The sequence below is a fragment of the Eublepharis macularius genome, chromosome 7 (assembly GCF_028583425.1).
Source record: "Eublepharis macularius isolate TG4126 chromosome 7, MPM_Emac_v1.0, whole genome shotgun sequence".
NCBI classification, from domain to species: Eukaryota; Metazoa; Chordata; class Lepidosauria; order Squamata; family Eublepharidae; genus Eublepharis; species Eublepharis macularius.
In genome coordinates this window covers 11,597,261-11,618,365 of record NC_072796.1, presented here as the reverse complement: position 1 = coordinate 11,618,365, position 21,105 = coordinate 11,597,261, and the positions used below count along the sequence as shown (strand labels likewise).

Here is a 21,105-nt window from a genome sequence, read left to right as displayed (position 1 = left end):
AATCTGGTTGTGATATATGGTCTGATGTCAGATTTGTGGGTGTTCTATTTAAAAAAAACTATAGGATCTGTTGGCATCCATGCCTTTGAACCACTTTTTGCACCACGGCTTCCCTCTGAAGTGGTGGATGCATGATTTTGGTGTAGGGGTTAAGAGCAGCAGGACTCTAATCTGGAGAACCAAGTCTGATGCCCCACTCCTCCACTTGAAGCCAGCTGACTGTCAGATACGCCTCCAGCATATCTGCCATGTGTTATGAATTTCTTGCTGCAGCGTGTAGTGGACCTCTGAGAACGTGCAGAGGGAACCTGTTTTGCTGACTGGTTGATAGCTGCTTATCTTGCAGGTGTTTTGGATACCATTTCCTGGCCGGCCTGAGAACGTGGCCTTGAAGTTCCAGCCAAGACCGCACCAACCTCATTAGAGACTGAGCAGAGCTCATCCTTTCCCTCCTCCCCTCTCTCTTAGCTCTCTGGCTCAGCACGCCAAAACCCTACCAGTCTTTCTTTCCCATTGGGGGCGGGGTGTTTGCCCTATAATTAATCTTGCTTTGCTACCTTGCATCTCTTCAGCCAATGATCCTGTCGGACCATCTTGATCCTGGTATTCTCCTTTAATAAAGTCACTTTAATTCATACACCGGAGTGATGCAGTGAAGTGCTCGGGGGGGGGGGGAATACCTGGCAAGACCTGACAGTGACCTTGGGTCAGTCACAGCTTTTCGGAGTTCTCTTAGCCCCACCCATCTCACACAGCGATTGTTGTGAGGATAATAATAAACCGCTCTGAGTGGGCATCAAGTTATCCCGAAGAGCGGTATATAAATCGAATGTTGTTGTTGTTATTATTTGTGGTTCAGTCTGTGACTATAGATATACGTGAATGTTTTTTGGGTATACAAATCCAGAGGATCCATAAGGATCCGTACCTTGGAACCATATTTTTGCACCATTGTGGCACCATGTAGCAGTGGGTGGGTGATTTTTGTGGTTCAGTCTGTGGCTGTGGAGAAGATACGGGATTGTATGGTGAGTTTTGGGCAACCCTATGTAAAAAATCCTCAGAATCCATGAGGATCTCTGCTTTTTTTTGTACTGAAGGGGTGCGTGATTGTTTTGGTGCTGCCTATATAATAAGACATAAGATCTACAATACAACAGTGTTTTTATTTTGTTTCAAAGTAAAAATCATATGAATCCATGAGGATCCATGACTCGGATCCATGCTTTTGCACCGTAGCTGTGCCACGTATTCCTGGATCTGTGTTTTTATGGTTCAGTCTGTGGCCCTGGTTGTGATATGTGATTTGATGTTACATTTGCGGGTATCCTATTTAAAAAGTTATAGGATTCATGACGATCCGTGTGGATCCATGTTTTACTTTTTTCCAGACTCAGATAAGTAATTTTGCAGAGGATTCTGCTGCAGTCAAAGAGTCTAAACTTGTTCAGTCGGGGGTTTGCGCTGAAGTTATTATTACTCCTTTTACAGTTTGCCTTTCCCACTGAGACTCCAGATGGATTGCACAGGTGTAAAACTATAGCACAAAACACTCAACAAACAATGCAGTGGGACTACAAAAATTGAGAAAGAATACAAAAAAAATATCAGATATTAGTGCAAAAAATCTGAGGAAGATCCCAGTGGATGACTGAAAGGAATGGCCATAACCAAATTTTGCTTAGGATTGCTCTACATAATGATAGAAAACTGGAAAAACAGACTTGAGAAATGGGACTCTGTGACTGCCCCAAGGGTGTTGATGCAGTCTATGTTGTCATAAACAGTGCAGGAAAAAAACCCCCAACCTGGGCAGACGATTCCAGTGGATGACTGAAATGAATGGCCGTAACCTAATTTTGCACAGGATTAGTCTACAGAATGATAGAAAACAATGCAAAACGGAATTATTCAAAAAGGCTTTTTACTCAGGAGGGCTGTATTGTAGGGAGGGGGTCTCAGATGCTTCGCTAATGAGTTAGGGACCATAGACTTCACCACTATGTTGCCTTACATATTATCTGTTGCTTATATATGTACTCCTATGTGCTACCTGTGCTTCATGTTGTCTAATGTCAGTCCCAGAATTGCTTATGATCTGTTTCAGTATTTCTTCAATTCTGTATTGGATCCTTGCTGATGCTACATCTTTGTAAACTTGTATTATTTAATTGCAATATTTTCCCAATGGAATTGTTTATGGAAATGCCCTAGACACTGTATGGAAAGGTCCTTGCTACTGATTGTACGAATCTCATACTATGTAATCGGCCTTGAATCTCCGTGAGAAAGGCGTTCTATAAATGACATCAATCAACCAATCAAGAGTTGAGAAATGGTACCCTATAATTCTCCCAAGGGTGTCGATTCGTTCTCTGTTGCCATAAACAGTGCAAAAACAATGTGCGGAAGATCTCACGGGAGGACTGCAATGGATAGATCTCACTCAATTTTGCACAGGACTGCTGGGAAACCCGGGGCTCTCCATTCATCCTGCAGGATTCTCCGCTGCAACGAAGGACCGACCAGAATCCCGCGCATCGCTGCAGCCGCACCCCCGTCCGGCGGCTCCGCCTCGCCTCCCTCCTGTCCAGCCGCTCTTCCCGCCTCCCGGCCGCGTGATGCCAGGCGCCTCCTCCGCGCGCTGGCCGTTGGCTGCGGGCGAAGGCGCGGCGCTGGCGGGGCGCTCGCCCGGCCCGCCCGCCCGCCCGGGAATAAGAGCCAGGAAGCGGCCGGCCGGCGGGCGGGCGGCTATGGAGGCGGCGGCGGCGGCGGCGGCGGCGCTGCCCTGCCCGGTGTGGTCGGCGGCGTTCTGGCGGCGCCTGTCGGGGCCGGAGGAGCAGCGGGCGCTGGAGCTGGCGAGCTACGTGCTGGCGGGCTGCGTGGCGCTGGCGGCGCTGGCGGGGAGCGGCATGCGCCTGCCCTACGGGCGCTACTCGGCCGCCTTCATGGGCGCGGGCTCGCTGCCGGCGCGCCTGGCCTGGCTGCTGCAGGAGGCGCCCTCCTTCCTGCTGCCGTTGCTACTCGTCTGCCGCAGCGAGGGCGCCCAGCTGCACCGCTGGCCCAACCGCATCCTCCTGGGGCTCTTCCTCGCCCACTACGCCTACAGGTGCGCGCCCCGAGCGGCCCCTTTCCTCGCCGATCCCGGGCCTTTCTGGTGGGGTGGACGGCCAGCCGGGGATCTGTGATATCAGTCCTTCCCGGTAAGGGGGACGGCCTGTCAGGGAGCAGAACTTTTTACCTGCGATCCCAGCCCTACCTGGCAGGGTTGCCAGGCAGTCAAGAAGCTACCCTTTTTCTCTTTGATCCCGGTTCTTCCTAGCGAGGTGGACAGGCAGTCAGGGCGCTGTGATTATTACCTGTGATCTCAGTCTTTCCTGGGAGACAGTCAGGGAACTGCAATTATTACCTGTGATTTCGGGCCTTCCTGGTAGGGTGGACGAGCAGTCAAGGAGTGGAACGTTTTACTTGTGATCCCAGCCCTACCTGGCAGGGTTGCCAGGCAGTCAGGAAGCTACCCCTTTATTCTTTGATTCCGGTCCTACTTGGTAGGGTGGCCAAGCAATCTAGGAGCTAGTAGGGTGGACAGGCACTCAGGGAGCTGCACATCCCCTCTGATTTCAGTCTTTTCAGGTAGGGTGCCTCGCCAGTCAGGAAGCTGCCCTTTTTCTCTCTGATCCCAGGTAGAGTGGACAGACAATCAGGGAGCTGCACATTATCTGGGATTTCGATTTTTCCTCGTGGGCTGGACAGGCAGTCAGGGAGCTGCACTTATTACCTGTGATTTGTCCTTCCTGGTAGGGTGGCCTGGCAGTTGAGCTGCCTCTTTTCTCTCTGATCCCTGTCCTAATTGGTAGAGTGACCGGACAGACAAGGAGTTGCATATTTTACCTGTGATCCCAGATCTACTTTGTAGGGTTTCCAGGCTGCCCCTTTTTTCTCTGTGAGCTATGGGGAAAAAACTCAGTTGACCAGCAGCAACATTTCACCTTTTGTTAGTATTAGTAACTCTAGAAGGGTTGTCTGTTAGAGCAAAAATAAACAGAAGTCCTGTGGCCTCTTAAAGATTAAGAAGTTTTTATTCCATAATAAACTGTTTTTATGGAGTAGAGCCTACATCAAATGCGTCTCTGCCTAGTGAAGATTCACTATATACAGGGCTTTTTTTCTGGGAAAAGAGGTGGAACTCAGTGGGTTGCCTGCAGAGAAAATGGCCACATGGCTGGTGGCCCCGCCCCCTGATCTCCAGACAGAGGGGAGTTCAGATTGCCTTCCACGCCACTGAGCGGTGCGGAGGGCACTCTGAACTCCCCTCTGTCTGGAGATCAGGGGGCGGGGCCACCAGCCATGTGACCATTTTCAAGAGGTTCCGAAAGTCCCCCACATTCCCCCGCGTTCCTGCTGAAAAAAAGCCCTGGCTATATATATCTGACAAAGTGGGCTGTGGTCCTAATACAGAAGAGTGTCGTGGCATCTGAAAGACTGACTAGATTTTAGTCCAGCATATTCTTTCCTGGAATAGAGCTCAATTTGTCAGGCACATGACAAAGCCAGTGCTAATCGATGAGAGAGAGAATGCCAGAATAAAATCCTATTCATCTTTAAAGTGCCACTAAATCCCTGTTCCCCCCCCCACGCCGCCCCCCTCCTCAATAGATTATGAATTTTCCTTTTGCCATATTAGATTCAGTCAAAACTAAAGAATTCAAAATGTGGCAGCCAGAACATTAGCCAGGGTGTCCCACAGTGAGCATTTTAAACCAACCGCTTCCAGTGTTTCCAGGCTCAATTAAAACTTCTGGCTTTGTATTTTAGATTGTGTATATTGTTTTTATATTATTTATTTATTTATTTATTTATTTATTTGATTTGATTTATATTCCGCCCTCCCTGCACCAGCAGGCTCAGGGTGGATTCCAATTAATAGAATAATATAAAATACAGTATCTTTAAAAACAATAAAACATCTTAAATATTTAAAAAAGAACACACACAACAAGCAGCAATACAACTTTGTAAGCTGTGTCGAGTGCATTTTATGCATGAAAAGGCAGGATATAAATTTCCTAAGTAAAAAAAGAACATTCCAGGAGTCTTGCCCTCATTTGTTTGGTAATCAAGTAAATATGGAAAGTCATGAAAGCCAGTAACAAAAGCAACAAAACGTGACGTGCTAACGAAATAAAGACTTATCAACCACATACCAACCACTTATACTGTTATTGCCAGAAGCAGATAGTGATTCAGTGTTTCTCAGTACACACAATCTTCGTATAGACCTATACTTAAAGTGCTAGTGCTTAATCATAATGATGGTATATCCCGTGAACAATTAATCATCCTTCAGTGCAGACAATTATACATTATGCAAGGTTCAAAAAAGTCCACAGGTTTAAACGTAGAGTACAAGTCCAGGTAGTGCAGGCAGAGTAGACCATCTAACGGGTTGACCGGTTCGTTTAGAGGGTCCCGTTTCCAAATCTTCATCAAAGATGGTTTTCCAACTGACATTGATTCCAAAATTCGTAAACTTCCAGAATGGAAGATTACGAATTTTGGAATCAATGTCAGTTGGAAAACCATCTTTGATGAAGATTTGGAAACGGGACCCTTTGAACGAACCGGTCAGCCCGTTAGATGGTCTACTCTGCCTGCACTACCTGGACCTGTACTCTACGTCTAAACCTGTGGACTTTTTTGAACCTTGCATAATAATTTGTAATTGTCTGCATTGTGTGTACTGAGAAACATTGGATCACTATCTGCTTCTGGCAATAATAGTATAAGCATGTCATGTTTTGTTGCTTTTGTTACTCATTTGTTTGATAGGCTCTTGTATAATATTTCAGAATAACTAAAGCTTGCAGTGCAATTCTAAGAAGAGTTGAGTTTGGACCACGTACACGGGCGGGGAGCGCAAGTAGGTCTCTCATCTCAGGTGCCAGAAACCCTGGCACCGGCCCTGATTATAATTAGAGTAATTAAATCTGAGGCCGAGTGATCCAAGGAAAGGTGCTGGAGCTTGAAGTTGCATAGTGGCCTGGAGTGCCGAGTTACCATGCCTGCTGCAGAAGGGGACGTGTTTATTTTGTTCTGTTGAGTTTAGTTCTGCACACTATGTCTGCAGTAGATGGGATTGGGTGTCATGTTAATTCTATAGTGCTGGAAATGTTTGATCTTCTCAATAAAATCTTCTCAGGTCAGCCCCGGTGTTGTTCAAACTGAAAGTGATCTGGCTTCTCTATCAATTAACTGAAAATGTGTTCTATAGGCCAGTTTTCTCTCCCAGAGAAGTTTGATGCGCTGAGTACAGACTGTCTGGCCTCAGTTTTTAAATGCCCAACCATGGCACAACTTGAAACTTGTTCCGAGAACAGGTGTAAAACTACTGCTCTTTCCCCAGATTTCCTGGATAGTGTTCAAAAAGAGCCAAGTTTTCTCTTCACAAATCAGGCTTTCGAAAGAGTCACAAATGAGCACTCTTTAATTATTGACTCATGTTAGATCTATGTAGTGTTTTCCTTAGAAGTAGGCAGGGCTTTTTTTCAGCTGGAACGTGGTGGAATGGCATTCTGGAACCTCTTGAAAATGGTCACATGGCTGGTGGCCCCGCCCCCTGATCTCCAGTCAGAGGGGAGTTGAGATTGCCCTCCGCGCCGCTGAATGGCGGGGAGGGCAATCTAAACTCCCCTCTGTCTGGAGATCAGGGGGCGGGGCCACCAGCCATGTGACCATTTTCTTCTAGGGCAACCCACTGAGTTCCACCACCTCTTTTCCCAGGAAAAAAAGCCCTGGAAGTAGGTAAAAAGTTAGCATGATTATACTGTGGTAAGAAGAAGCCATTGCTATCTCTAAATAAACGTTACCATTTGTAGTATTAGGAAACCCAAGTCTCTGTTTCAGACAGGATATGATGTAGTGTTTAATCTGTTAATGAATTCTAATTCAGCACCTTCTCATTGGGTTGTCCTTTCAAGTTTTGGTGAACAGAGACCTTACGATCTATTGCAATAAGTCCTGGAAGATTCAAGTATTTACCCACTGTTTTTTGCTCGTTGCAGGTTTGATCTCATATTTCTGTCCACTGATACTGTTAACACAGGGACTGACGGGTTTGTCTAGTGTAGATTGCAGAAGGGCGCGGTTGGCTCATGATGGCTTTATGAGCAAGTGGGTGATGTTGTTAGCTCCTAGAGTAGAATGACCTGAGTGTATAAGGGGACGGATTCTGAACTCATACCACCCTATTCATATTTGCCTTTTCTCTATGTTGGGGACCCCAAAGCAGGTGGAAAGTAAAGGAATACCTTGATAGTCATTGGATGAACAGTTTTGGAGGTAAATGGTGGCAAATGCTCTACATTTGTAACAAAAACTTGCCATTTAGGCAAGGTGGGGTGCACATTTTTACTTATTCCATTATTTACTCCACTTTTCTTCTCATTGAGAAGACTCAAAATGGCCTACAACATTCTCACCTCCATTTTGTTACTGTCACATCCCTGTGAGGTAAGTTAGACGGAAAGAATGTGATTGACCCAAGATCACCCTGTGAGCTTAAACGGTAGAGTGGGGATTCAAACCGGGTTCTCCCAGAACCTGGTCTATGACACGCTTGCTCTATATACCTTTAGTGACTGGACCAAAGCCTCCTTTTGCCTGCTTAATGTGTCACAAATGGTGCCTGAATTAACCTGTTGAATATGCCTAAGGTGGTTGATGGCCTCCTCAGCATGAGAGAATGGTGTTGGACCCTGCAAATGGGCAAAGAACAATTTTATTTAGAACTAAATTGTTCATCGTCAGTGTTGGGCCCCAGGCCTCCTCCTAGCTTTCAAGACAGTCATCCAGTAGAATATATACACCCTCAAAATCCTTACCAGTTATGGCACTGAATTAGGCCAGCCTCCAGGTGGGGCCTGAGGTTCTGGAATTTCAGCTGATTGCCAGATAACAGAGATCAGTTCCCCTGGCGGAAATGACAGCATTGGAGGGCTGATACGTCACACGTCCAGTGAGATGCTCTCCTCCCCAAACTCCACCCTCCCCAGGCACTTCCTTCAAATCTCCAAGAATTTCCCAAGCTGGAGTTGGCAACCCACAAGACAACAACAATGTAGTCCTCACTTTCCCCCCAAACTCCTTGCAATTTTGGAACAATAATAATTACTATTATTAAGGATTATTGAAATAATGTGTCTAAGATGGCTCTGAGCACTTGAAATGGATTTCCAAATGGATTTGGGTTGGAACTGCCAGAATATTTCTGCATGTGCTAAAGGCCTTGTGCAAGCAAAAGTGTGAAAAAAAACCCACAGGCTAGCACCTTGTGCTAAGTTAAACAGTGTATTTTGAACTGCTTTTCCGCCTGCACAAGATGTTGTGCAGGGAATTTCCAACCATTATAAGATATAAGAAGGAAAGCATGAAGTGTTCCACAAGATCTTGCGCATGCGGAACTGTGTCATGTCCATTTAGGTTTCCGCTTGCACATCATTGTAAAGTGAGCTGCTTAGAATGGCATCTGGTACATATGGCCCAGTCTGTTTTCACTCTGTATATTAAAGCACGTGAAGGTCGTTCTCATAGTTTCAATGTCTCAGTGTACATCTAGGAGGAGGGGCTCAGTGGAAGAGCCTCCTTTTTGCATGCAGGTTCAATCCCCGGCAACTCCAGGTAAAAGGACCAGGCAGTAGGGGATGAAAGACCTCTTCCTGAGATCCTGGAAAACTGTGGCCAGTTTGAGTAGATAATACTGGACCTTGATGGACGGGCGCTCTGATTCAGTGCGAGGCGACTTCATATGTGTGTGCGTGTGTGTTTATAGCCCCTTCTGCACTGGGGACATAACTCCTCACTATCTCGGGCAAGCCAAAAAGCCTGGAATTAGCTTGTCTGGGCCCTTTTGCACCTTTCATGTTCGGCCAGTGTGGTGCCGTTCTTTTTAGTCCACGCTGTGTCAAAATGCTTCCGGACTGAAGTGTGTTTCTCCAGTCGAGGCGTGTATGCTGTTATTGTATGAGAATTCAGCTAAGGGAAGTAAATCGATCCAATTGTCTTGTTGAAAATTGATATAACAGCGGAGGAATTGTTCTAATATTTGATTAGTTTTTTCGGATTGTCCGTCGGTTTGAGGATGATGGCTGGAACTTAAACCTTGCTCAATTCCCATAATTTGTAGAAGCTCCCGCCAGACGTTGGCAACGAACTGTCCGCCGCGGTCCGAAATCACCTTTGACGGAAAAGAATGTAATTTAACAATGTGTTTTAGGAAGATATCTGCTAGCTTTCGGGCTGAGGGTATGGTGGTGCAAGGTATGAAATGGGCTTGCTTGGAGAACAAATCCACTACAACCAAAATGCAAGTGTGGCCCTTGGAGGGGGGAAGATCTGTGATAAAATCCATGGATATGGTTTCCCATGGTCTGTTCGGCGTTTCTAAAGGTTGCAAAAGTCTGGGTGGTTTGCCTTTGCGTGATTTGGCACTGAGACAGATGGGGCATGACGCTACATATTGGGAAATGTCTTTGCGCATGCCTGGCCACCAGAATTGCCGTTGCACTAGATGCAGTGTTTTTAAGTACCCATAGTGGCCAGCTGTAGGGGCGTCATGACAGCGTTACAACACTTCTTTTCTTAAACTGTTGGGTACATAAAAGCGGTCCCCCCAAAGCCACTCTCCTTGTTCGGATTGTTGTAATTTTTCTTTGGGTACATTTTCCCTCTCCTTTTCCACTTCAGCCTTCAGTTTTTGTCTCCACCCTTGGTCTGGCTGAGGAGGGTGGGTGGTGCGACTGCGCGTTGTAACCACTCCCCCTAATTGCGTAGGTGAGAAGACAGTGTCTATGGTCTCCTCCCTCTTGCTTTTATGCTGGGGCATGCGCGATAGGGCGTCGGCAAGGAAGTTAGTTTTGCCGGGCAAAAAGTTCAAAGTGAAGTTGAATTTAGAAAAGTACTCTGCCCACCGCAATTGTTTGGCATTTAGCCTTCGCGGACTGCGTAGGGCTTCTAAATTCTTGTGATCCGTCCAGACCTCAAACGGATGACGGGCTCCCTTTAGCCAATGTCTCCAGGTGGAGAGCGCCACTTTTACAGCAAAAGCTTCCTTTTCCCAAACATTCCAATTTCTTTCAGGTTCAGAAAATTTGCGGGATAGGAAGGCACAGGGTTTAAGCACATCGTCCTCCCCTCGCTGCAAGAGGACGCCTCCAATCGCCGTATCGCTGGCGTCCACTTGCACTACAAATGGGCGATTTTCATCAGGGTGCTGCAGAACTGGTTCGGAGATAAATTGGGTTTTGAGCTGATTGAATGCTGCTTGGCATTGGGGCGTCCATGACAATATAGCGCTTGGTTTTTTAACTTGGGACAGGCTGTGTTGGGGGAGGAGGTCCCCTCGGTCTCGGTTGCAGTAGGGGTCTGGGTGTAGTACCTCGTCCTATCGTTCCCGTCAGCGGATATTGCCAAGGAGTGGTGCCCCGTGCAATCGGTGCTACGAGTCTCGGCAAGGATATCAGCGGGTCAGCTGCTGCTATGGGTCGAGTATCCGTTCTGCTAGGAGTGAGGGTGTATATTGTAGTAACAGAAGACCCGGTCCCTCTTTGAACAGGTCCTTGAGGTTCCAGTCCTTCCGAACCGGGGGAGGCATAGGGATCAAACAAAGGGTCCCTGTCAGGAACGGCTTTGGTATCTGGCTGCTCCAGTTTAGGCATTGGAACAGATGTGATTTGTAACAAAATGTCAGATCTGTGGCTAAATAATAGTTGTATCCAGACTACCTTCTGCAATCAGACAAGAGTCCGTTGTTTTCAAAAGATTTACTGAAAAATGCAACCATTATAGTCCACGGGCCCAGATGCAATATCTGGGTTGGTACACGTGTATTGTTACGAATGAGAGGTAAAGAATACAGTACAAAGTATCAAGACTCAGTAGGCCCAGCCTCCCCCCACAGTTCTCAAAACAATCCCTTTGAAGCTGAGACAGTGAAAGTTTCCCAGGGCTGGAGAAGCTGTAGCCAAAACATTCCTCTTCTGAGAGATAGCTGCTAGGGAACATCTTGGCACCTGTGAAGAAAGCACTTAGAACACTAAAAGGATTAAAATGGAGTTCCTTTGGTTACAACATATAGAGAAGCATTCTGAACCTGACAGAGAGAACTTGTTCCAAGCATGTTGTTGTTAGTAGTTCTAATCATATTCCAGAACGTAATGTCTCTAGCGCATAACCACCACATAGTTAAATCATCATTGTACATATCTGTAATGTTCAACCGTATCAAAATGAAAACCTTGCCTTTTGTATTTATTCTAGGTCATTCATCTTTCCTTTCTTAATTCGTGGAGGAAAGCCGACACCGATCTTTACTTGTGTGTTAGCCTTTGCCTTCTGCAGCCTTAACGGATACTTGCAAGGCCGGAGTTTGAGTAACTATGTGGAATACCCTACAAACTGGCTGAAAGATCCACGTTTCATTCTAGGTGAATTTACATCAAGCACCAAATGGGTAATAGGTTCTTCAATATGTATTACAGTTGGTTCCATTTAGGTTGCATTTGCTCATCTGAATTCTGTACATGGAAGTGCCGCTCTCGCCTTCCTTCAAGTTGAGATGCCACATTACTGAAGAGCTGAGCACATTCTCCTTCCAAACAAAGAGTGATCCTTATAGAAGAAAAACATGTGCATGCCCCCCTGCTGAACTTACTGAACTCTCATGGTTGTTTGTTCTGAGCAGATACTGGCAATCTGTGATAATTGCATGGGAAGAGGGTATAGCGTGGTGGGGGGTTGCATTGATGGCATTGATGTGTTAGACCAGAGACAGCCAATGTGTGCACTCTTGTAAGTCCATGCGCCAGAGAGTGGTTGCACCAAAGCTTGCTGGGCTGAAGAACTAATGGTCATTTGGAAATAAAAGAACCTGCACTTATTTGCATTTGTTTCTAGAATTAATCCAATGATTAGTGATGGGCAGGAACAAGGAAAATGGCAGTTTGTTGTGTTTCATCGCATTTCATGAACCACGAACTGGCATGAAATTGCCTGGTTAGCAAACTGGTTCATTTGGTTTGTGAATACGTTACTTCTGGGGCAGCAGAAGGTCTGCAGAAAGCCCATCCTGCTGTTGCCTAGGAAACTGATTGATCAGCACCAGGCTGACTGTAGTGATGAACCAAAAACCAAACCAAAACAAACAAGCCTAAAAATCATCATGATTCATCGGAAATGCCCTCCGACAAACTGCTGGTTCACGAACCAAATACGGCCTGGTTCATGATGAACTTTGGTTCGTATTTCGGTTCATGCCCATCTCTACCGATGACATCTGTTGTCTGATTGTGTTGTTTTTATATTTTGTAATCAGCCATGTGTCTCGATGAGAAAGGCAGGCTATAAATAAACAGATCAATTAAAATAAATAAAAGATAAGTAAATTTGTAGTCACGAAAGTGGCCTTGCATAGAAAAATGAGCAGGGAATTTTGTTAAGGTACAGATGTTATTACTTGTTGAGTACTTATAGATTTATTTTCTTGTGTAAAACATAACTGTATCAAACCAATATTTTATGTTATTGCCATAGGTATTGCAGGGTGGCTCAGTGGCCTGCTGATTAATATACACTCGGATCATATTTTAATAAATCTCAGGAAACCAGGGGAGACAGGGTATAAAATACCAACAGGTGAGTCATATGCCATAGAAATCTGGTATTACCCATGTTTCATAGAAATTTAGAGATTTTGCATTCACATGAGCTAATTACATAAATGCAGAAGACTATCATATATTTACAATAGGTTCCTGCCCTCAAACATGTCTTACTTCCATAATATAATTTGCATACTAACATAAGCAAAGATTCTTTCTGTTTGCAAAGCTAACTTATTATCCTATTATATAAAAGGCTAAGCATATTCAAGGCAACTCACTTCCTACCCTGGTGGGCCTCCAGAGGGCATTGCTGTGGAGGGAAGCCCAGATGAGGCAGCCAGACCTCCAGAGAGCACGCCATGGCAGGAAGCCCAGGCCAGGATCAGGCGTGGAGCAGGCAGCAATGCCTGCCCCCCCCCCGCCTTCACCCAGCTGGGATCAGGAGCAGAGCAGGTGGCAATGCCTGCCCTCCACCTTCACCCAGCTGGGATCCGGAGTGAAGCAGGTGGCAATGCCCATCCCCCACCTTCACCCAGCTGGGATCAGGAGCGGAGCAGGTGGCAGTGCCCATCCCCCACCTTCACCCAGCTGGGATCAGGAGCGGAGCAGGTGGCAATGCCCGCCCCCCCTTTACCTGGCCTGGATCAGGCACAGAGCAGGCGGCAATGCCTCCCCCCCACTTCACCCAGCCAGAATCAGGCACAGAGTAGGAGGCAATGCCTGTCCTTTCTTCACCCAGCTGGGACCAGAAGCAGAGGAGGTAGCCATTCCCCACCACCACCTTTATCCGGCTGAGATCAGTGACGGAAGAGGAGGGAATGCCCGCGTGCCCGCCCACTCCTTTCTGGAGCCCGTTGTATTCCTCCTCCCACAATGGACTTTGTTGCTAGTTAATAATCATAACAATAATAATAACAACAACATTTGATTTATATACCATCCTTTAGGAAAACAATGCCCATTCAGAGCAGTTTACAAAGTATGTTGTTATTATCCTCATGACAATCACCCTGTGAGGTGGGTGGGGCTGAGAGAGCTCCAAGAAGCTGTGACTGACCCAAAGTCACCCAGCTGGCTTCAAGGGGAGGAGAGGGGAATCAAACCCGGCTTTCCAGTTTAGAGTTCTGTCGCTCTTAACTACTACACCAAGCTTGCTCCAAGTTGATTGCTTAGAGAACTTGCACCATTTTAGTCTCTAGAAACACTAAGGCAGCTGTCTTGCACATGAATACACATAATGATGATGATGATGATATACCACCCTTCAGGATGACTTAACACCCACTCAAAGTGGTTTACAAAGTATGTTATTATTATCCCCACAACAACAAACACCTGTGGCTGACCCAAGGTCACCCAGCTGGCTTCAAGTGGAGGAGTGGGGAAATTAAACCCAGTTCTCCAGATTACAGTCCCGCACTCTTAACCACTACACCAAACTGGCCCTTATCCCATTCATATCCCATTTCTTTCCATGAGACTGAAGGGTGTGTGTGTCTGGCAATCCTATGATTTTGGCTAAATGGCTGTTGCTGCCCCTCCTACCAGTGCAAGCCAGAGCAGTTTCTTCTGCGTTCAGACGGCAGCGATCCTAGGGCATTCAAAGAAAAATAAATGGAAACATATTACATCCTTAGCAATTGTATAGTTCCACGCCAGTTGTGATTTTCTTCATAGTCTGCTCACAGCTGTTCATTGGAAAACACCAGTCAGTAGGCAGTAACGGTATGGCTGCAATACCAATGATGCTTAAGACAATCCTTTTTCTCCCCTCTCTTGTGAATAATGACCATGGATGGCTGCAGGCAGAGGAAATCATGTCTAGTTCCTGTCTAGTTCCTGCAGTCCCAAACCCAATGGGGTGAGAAAATTTGAGAGCTGACGGAGTTGTCCGATTCCCTCAAAGGGAATCTCTGCAGTCAGGTTTAACAGTATGATGCACAATTGATGGGGAGGGGTATTTATACTGTGCAAGTAATCCAACATATGGGCAAGGCTACACCTTCTGCCAGTACTGTTTGACCAATAATGTGGGTAAACAGTTTAGTGTCTGTGGCCTTGAGTGCCAGTTCTCCCCATTTTCTTCCTAAGCACAGAATATGAGTTTACTTGAATTTTGGGTTTTGTTACCCAAATGAGTGCCCAAAATGTTGCACATTTGCTACGTGCCTTCTTGTTAGAAGCTACTTCTGAGCAGGAGAGAAACCACCACCACCCCTTGTTCATGTGACTCTGTAGATATGGGTGGTCCAGCGCTCTCGCATAACAAGTCTTCGGTCGTTTCCACATGTCCTAACGTCACACAACACTCATGGAACGAGGGCGTCTCCATGGCCCAATTTCTGATGTCATCATGTCATGAAAACAGGATCGTGGTGCGATGATGTCAGAAATCACACCATCCCCTATCAGAGGCATGCAACACAATTTTAGACCACAGAATAATGCCACCATCCTGGTCAAATGCAAACATAACAGTCATTCCAAAACAAAGACAGCACTAACCCAAAATCATACAGACCTATATCGCTCCTGAACCAGGACTATAAAATCTTCACCACAATTATCACCAAAAGGATCAATTCATTTATTTCACAGTACATTCACCCTGATCAGTCTGGTTTCATTCCAAATAGGGACATGATGAATAACATATACAAAACTCTAAATTTGATCTCATATTGCAAAACAAATAAAATAGAATCCAGTCTTTTGTCTCTAGATATAGAAAAGGCCTTCGATTCAATTGAACTACAATATCTCAAATTAACTTTGCAACAGATGAATTTTCGTATTAAATTTCTGAGGCTAATAGAAACCATATACTCCCATCCAACAGCTCAAATTAGAATTAATGGTGCTATTTCTAATAGAATCTTTATTCAAAGAGGCACAAGACAGGGGTGTCCATTATCCCCTATTTTATTTGCCCTCTCTATTGAGCCTCTAGCAGAAAAAATTAGAGACAATATTGACATTAAAGGAATAACTACAACCCTAAATAATTTCAAATTAAGTCTATTTGCTGATGACCTACTTATTTACCTAATAGACCCAATCAATTCATTAAAACCACTCCAAAAAACATTAGAAGAATTTAGCCAGATTTCAGGTTTAACAGTTAATTATAGCAAATCTCAGTTACTAACAATATATATGCAAACCAATACATCTAATTGGATCAAAAAGAACTGTAAGTATCAATGGTCGTCTGACCAAATAATTTATCTAGGTATCAATATCCCCACTGCCCTGAAAAATTTGCTGAAATTCAATCATACTATTGCTTTTAATAAAATCAAGGAAAACTTAGACAAATGGAACAAACTTAACCCCACATGGTTTGAAAGATACAATATTATTAAAACTTTTGTATTACCTAAACTACTTTTTTTTCGTGCAATCCCATTATTGATCCCTCAAAAAATAATTAAAAATTGGCAGAGTATATTAAATAAATTTTTATGGAATGGGAAGAAACCTAGGATAGCCTTTAATATCCTCAGATTAAAATATATGAACGGGGGATTCAATTATCCAGATTTGAATATTTATCAAATCTCAATTAGGTTATTAAATATTGTACAAATTTTAAAATTTGCAGACTCCTCAGATTGGATTAAATCTGTACACCCCAACAAAGAACTACCAATAATTCAAAGCTCAATTTGGAATGATAAAGAAAATCAATTATCAGAAGTCATAACTAATCCTTTATATTCTGCCATGATGACAATCTGGAATCATTATAAGAAAAAGATTTTGCCCAACATTTCAAGATACTCATTTTTTCTAGGTCAAAATTGGTTCCTGCCTGGGCAATCCAAAGCTTTTGCAAAAATTTGGCTACAAAATGATTTGACCCGGCTAATCGATATTTCCTCTACTAAAGGTGTACTAGACAAGTCGGAATTAGAACAAAAGCTACAGCACAAACTACAATGGTTTACGTATTTCCAATTAGCACACATGATGAATCAAATTAAAATAACACAAATTATCAATACGCCTCAGACAGATTTTGAAATTATTTTGAGCCAAACCAATCTTAATCAAAAAGGATTAATATCTAAACTGTATAAAGTTCTCCTGAATACATTTGAAATTAAACCTTTAAAATGCCAGCAGAACTGGCAGTTGGACTGCAATACTGAAATTACTGTAGATCAATGGAAAACAATTTGGTCTTCCAATATAGTGCAATCTTATATTATTCCAGTTAAAATTCAATCCTACAAAATTCTCCACCGTTGTTATTTAACCCCCAAAATACTTTCATTAATTTATCCAAAGTATTCTCCACTTTGTTGGAAAGGGTGTGGAGGAATTGGTACCTTTGTGCACTGCTGGTGGGCTTGCCCTTATGTCGAGAAATTTTGGAAGGGAATTCTACAAAGTATACAAGAGCTCACCGGATATTTAACCCCTCTAGATCCAAAATTAATTTTTTTAAATCAATGGGAGACCATAAACATCCCTAATATACGGAAAGAGTTAATCTGCAATTTTTTGATGGCAGCCAAGTCATTATTAGCATCCTACTGGAAATCTCCTAAAATCCCCACTATCGATAATTGGTTAGTTAAATTATGGGACTATTACACTCAGGACAAGATCTCAGAACTTATTAGTCAAACACAACTCTGCCTAAAAGAAACTAACTTTGTAACTAAATGGTCCCCATTTTTTGAATTCTTAATTGTTAACGACATACTTCCTCCTAAACATTTGTCATCTTTTTTTTACTAAATACCCTAAATAATGTAAAGTTACTTAGCACTATAAGTTAAGTAACTATTCAGTAATATTGATACTATATCAAATGTTTCAATTCCTATGTGAAAGATGTTTTATGTTTGTATGTTGACCTGTTACATGTTGTATTGAACTGTTAATTAAAATTAAAAAAATTTTTAAAAAAAGAAATAACGCCATGAAGACATCCTTGTTCCGTGAGTGTTGCGTAACATTAGGATGTGTGGCGAGGAGCCTGGTTTAGGAGGGATTAATAATGTGGTCAGGCATAGTTGGAAACACCACAGTTTAATTGAATATAACATTCTGGTGGTTAGATGCAATTTGAAAGCCATAAATAACTTCAAGGAACTCCTGGAGACTTTCAGATTAGGAAGCAAAACTATTCAGAATGGATTACTAAGTGGTCACACAATTATTGTTTGTCATTTAGGAGGACTCTTTGAATATGTGACTGCAGCTAACTTCTTTGGGGAGATTCTCGAATGGTCAGGGTTTGCTCTTGCGTGTTGTACTGTGGAAAGTAGAGTTTTTGCCTTCAGCACATGCCTGGTTTTAACTACCCGTGCACATCATCATCATCAGTAAGTGTTCAGTTTGTAAAATTTCTGTCTTGCATTTCCAGTTGAATTGATGGTCTGTTAAATTCTGTAGACACCTGTGATCAAGCCCATTCTCAACGCCTTAGATACTTGTGTGGTTAACTAGTTGCTTATTTTTATAATCCAGATGTCTAAAGGAAAGAAAACCCTGACAAACGGAAGCTAAATACTAAACACATTGCTCCATTTTTAAACTTATTTAAATGCCTTTTTTTCTTTAATTATCTTCCATACGCGGTAAGGCGCTGGTTCTCAAATTGTTTGGACATAGGGCCCCCTTTGAAACTTACTGTACTTTTCTGTAAATGTATTGAACTTTTTGTGAGCCAGTTTTCAAAATAACTCGGTGCTGTCTTCCCCAATACAAAACACAAAACACATGCACCCTTTAACACACTGAACATGTTTGTATTTTATTTTTCATGTTTAGCATTTATATGTACGTATTTATGTGCTGTCAAGTCATAAATGGCTTACAGCAACCCCAGCAAGAGCTTTCAAGGCAGGTGAGGTGGGTTGCCATTTCCTTCCTCTGCAGAGTCTTTCTCTGCAGTCCCCCATTCAGGTACCAACCCTGCTTAGCTTCCAAGATCTGATGTGATCAGGCTATCCCATGCCACCTATCCTCCTTTAGCATTTATTCATATATAGTATTGCTGAGCCCCGTGGCGCAGAGTGGTAAGCTGCAGTACTGCAGCCGAAGCCCTACTCATGACCTGAGTTTGATCCTGGCAGAATCCGGGTTCAGGTAGCCGGCTCAAGGTTGACTCAGCCTTCCATCCTTCCGAGGTTGGTCAAATGAGTACCCAGTTTCCTGGGGGTAAAGTGTGGATGACCTGGGAAGGCAATGGCAAACTACCCTGTACAGTCAGTAAAATGAGTACCCAGTTTCCTGGAGGTAAAATGTAGATGACTGGCAAACCATCCCGTAACAAATGTCTGCCAAGAAAACATGGTGATGCGACGTCCCCCCATGGGTCAGTAATCACTCAGTGATTGCACCTTTACCTTTACCTTTTAATATTGCTGAGTAACAGGCTGTATTTCACACAGGTAGAGGTGAACCCTAATTAACCATTGAGCCTCATTCCTGTTGGCCCTGTGGCCCACCTGCGAGAGAGTCACGACCTACTTTTGGATCCTCCTGACCCATAGTTTGGGAATCACAGCTCTGAAATCCTTCAGCAGATCCCTTGCGTGAACGTTTAATAATGATTGTTCATCAGCAAGTTTTAAACATTTACCTATTAGAATTTATCTCTGTTGCCTCTGGGATTCAAATGTTGGAGGAAAACATTGACATCAACTCTTATAAAAGCAATTTCTCAGCATTAGGCCTGGGATGGCACTCTAAAATTTGAGGTAACTGAGGGCCAAGCTTCAAGTGACGAATGACACAGGTTGGACACTTTTCAGCTTCCCTCAAGTTTTGGTGGGAAATGTAGGTGGTCCTGGTCTTGCAGCTTGGCTCTCCAACTGCTGTCCAATGGATTTTTCAACTGTCACTTGTCCAACATTCTGCCAAGTTGCCTACATTTCCCATCAAATCTTGAGGGAAGCTGACAAGTGTCCAACCTGTGTCATTCGTCACTTGTAGTTTGGCCCTCAGAAGGGAAACAGGAATCAATTAGCACAGCTGAAAATTCCCCAAGCTGGTAGCACTTTGTCAACACCAAGGCTGACTCTTCAGCATTGCTACAAGCACTATAATAAGGAAGGGTATCCTAAAACAGTAGAGAAGAGAAGAAATTTCTGTTGGGTTTCTGAGCTATTTGGGCAGATATTAAATAGTTTTTTAGGTTTTCTCTGTTAAAATGCAAGAGAGTTTTAAAAGTGAATGTTAGTGCTCACACATATACATTACTTTCTTTTAGGCACCAGGCCAAAATACATCTTTGAAACCAGGCATTTAATTAGGGGCTTTATTTTCCCAGCTTTAAAATAGTCTGCTTCTGTTTTATGGCTAATGTATATGTTCTTTATGTCCAGCAGTTTACTCAAAGTTCCATACTGATGAAGTCGTTTTTATAACATGACATTGTTTTAATTGTAAGCTGCCTTAAGCAGGACTCTGAAGAGATGATTTACAAATATCCTAAATAAATAAATAATTCCTGCTTCAGCTTGGAGAGTTACATACAGTTCCAAGTTCTAATATGAATTCCTCATATTTTTGCAATCACCACGGCCCTTAAGAAATATAGACTTTGAAAGATGACTAAATTGCTAACAAAAGCACAAGAAAAATCGCTGTTTGTTAATAATAAATATTTGTGAAAAGCTACCATTCATCTGCATTTTAAGGCGATGCCTGGGCATTACTCCAAATATATAAAAGACTGAATGTTTCTAGCTGTGTACCAAAAATGGAGCCAAATCACATAACTCATGTTGATTCTTTTCTTCTTCTTCAGATGGTACCTTCAAAAGTTTGAAAACTACCCACGATGCAGGAAAATTCTGATTCCATTTGTGTACTAAGTTCTTCCTATCATTCTCAGCTAATTTGGAATACCTTCTCTTTCTTACCATAGCAGCCATTCTGACCAATAAACATTGGCTAAGTGGATTCTCCCACATCAGGGGTCTCCAACCTTTTTAACCTTGTGAGCATCTTTGGCATTCTGACACAAGGTATGGGCACAACCACAAAATGGCCTCCACAGGAGGCAGAGCCAACCCCGCCACCATACACACACAGAAAGCCCAAGCGCAGGGAACAAGAGTAATTTTTAAACATACACTGGGAAAAAAGAGCGAGACAGAATAAAATCAATACTGTGCTGGCAGCTGCTGCTGAAACAGTATGGTAATCTGCACAACCAATCAGAAGTCCTACTGGGTAGGAGCCCCACCCACTTTAAAAAAAAACATGGCGGGCACCATGGCACAGACGGGTACTACACTGGGGACCCCAGTACTTCCCTCTCACCAGCTGTCTGCTGCAGTGTTACATGAGGGTGTCAGGACCCTGGTTTCTACTACTAGGAAGGAACCGTGCCAGCTGCTGAAGCCTATCAGGGAATTTTGTGGAAGAGAATCAATGATTAATTTTGTAACAAGGCCCCAAATGGCAAACTGATAATACCTTT

General features: G+C 43.7%; 1 protein-coding gene across 1 annotated transcript; it reads left to right on the top strand.

Moving 5' to 3' along the window:
* Window positions 1-2,663: 2,663 nt before the first annotated feature.
* On the top strand, window positions 2,664-20,615 carry SRD5A1 (steroid 5 alpha-reductase 1). Its single transcript, XM_054984998.1, has 5 exons — window positions 2,664-3,109; window positions 11,314-11,480; window positions 12,586-12,687; window positions 17,845-17,995; window positions 20,428-20,615. The coding sequence occupies exons 1-5, from the start codon at window positions 2,754-2,756 to the stop codon at window positions 20,492-20,494; spliced, it is 843 nt and encodes a 280-aa protein (XP_054840973.1). The 5' UTR covers window positions 2,664-2,753; the 3' UTR covers window positions 20,495-20,615.
* Window positions 20,616-21,105: the final 490 nt, after the last annotated feature.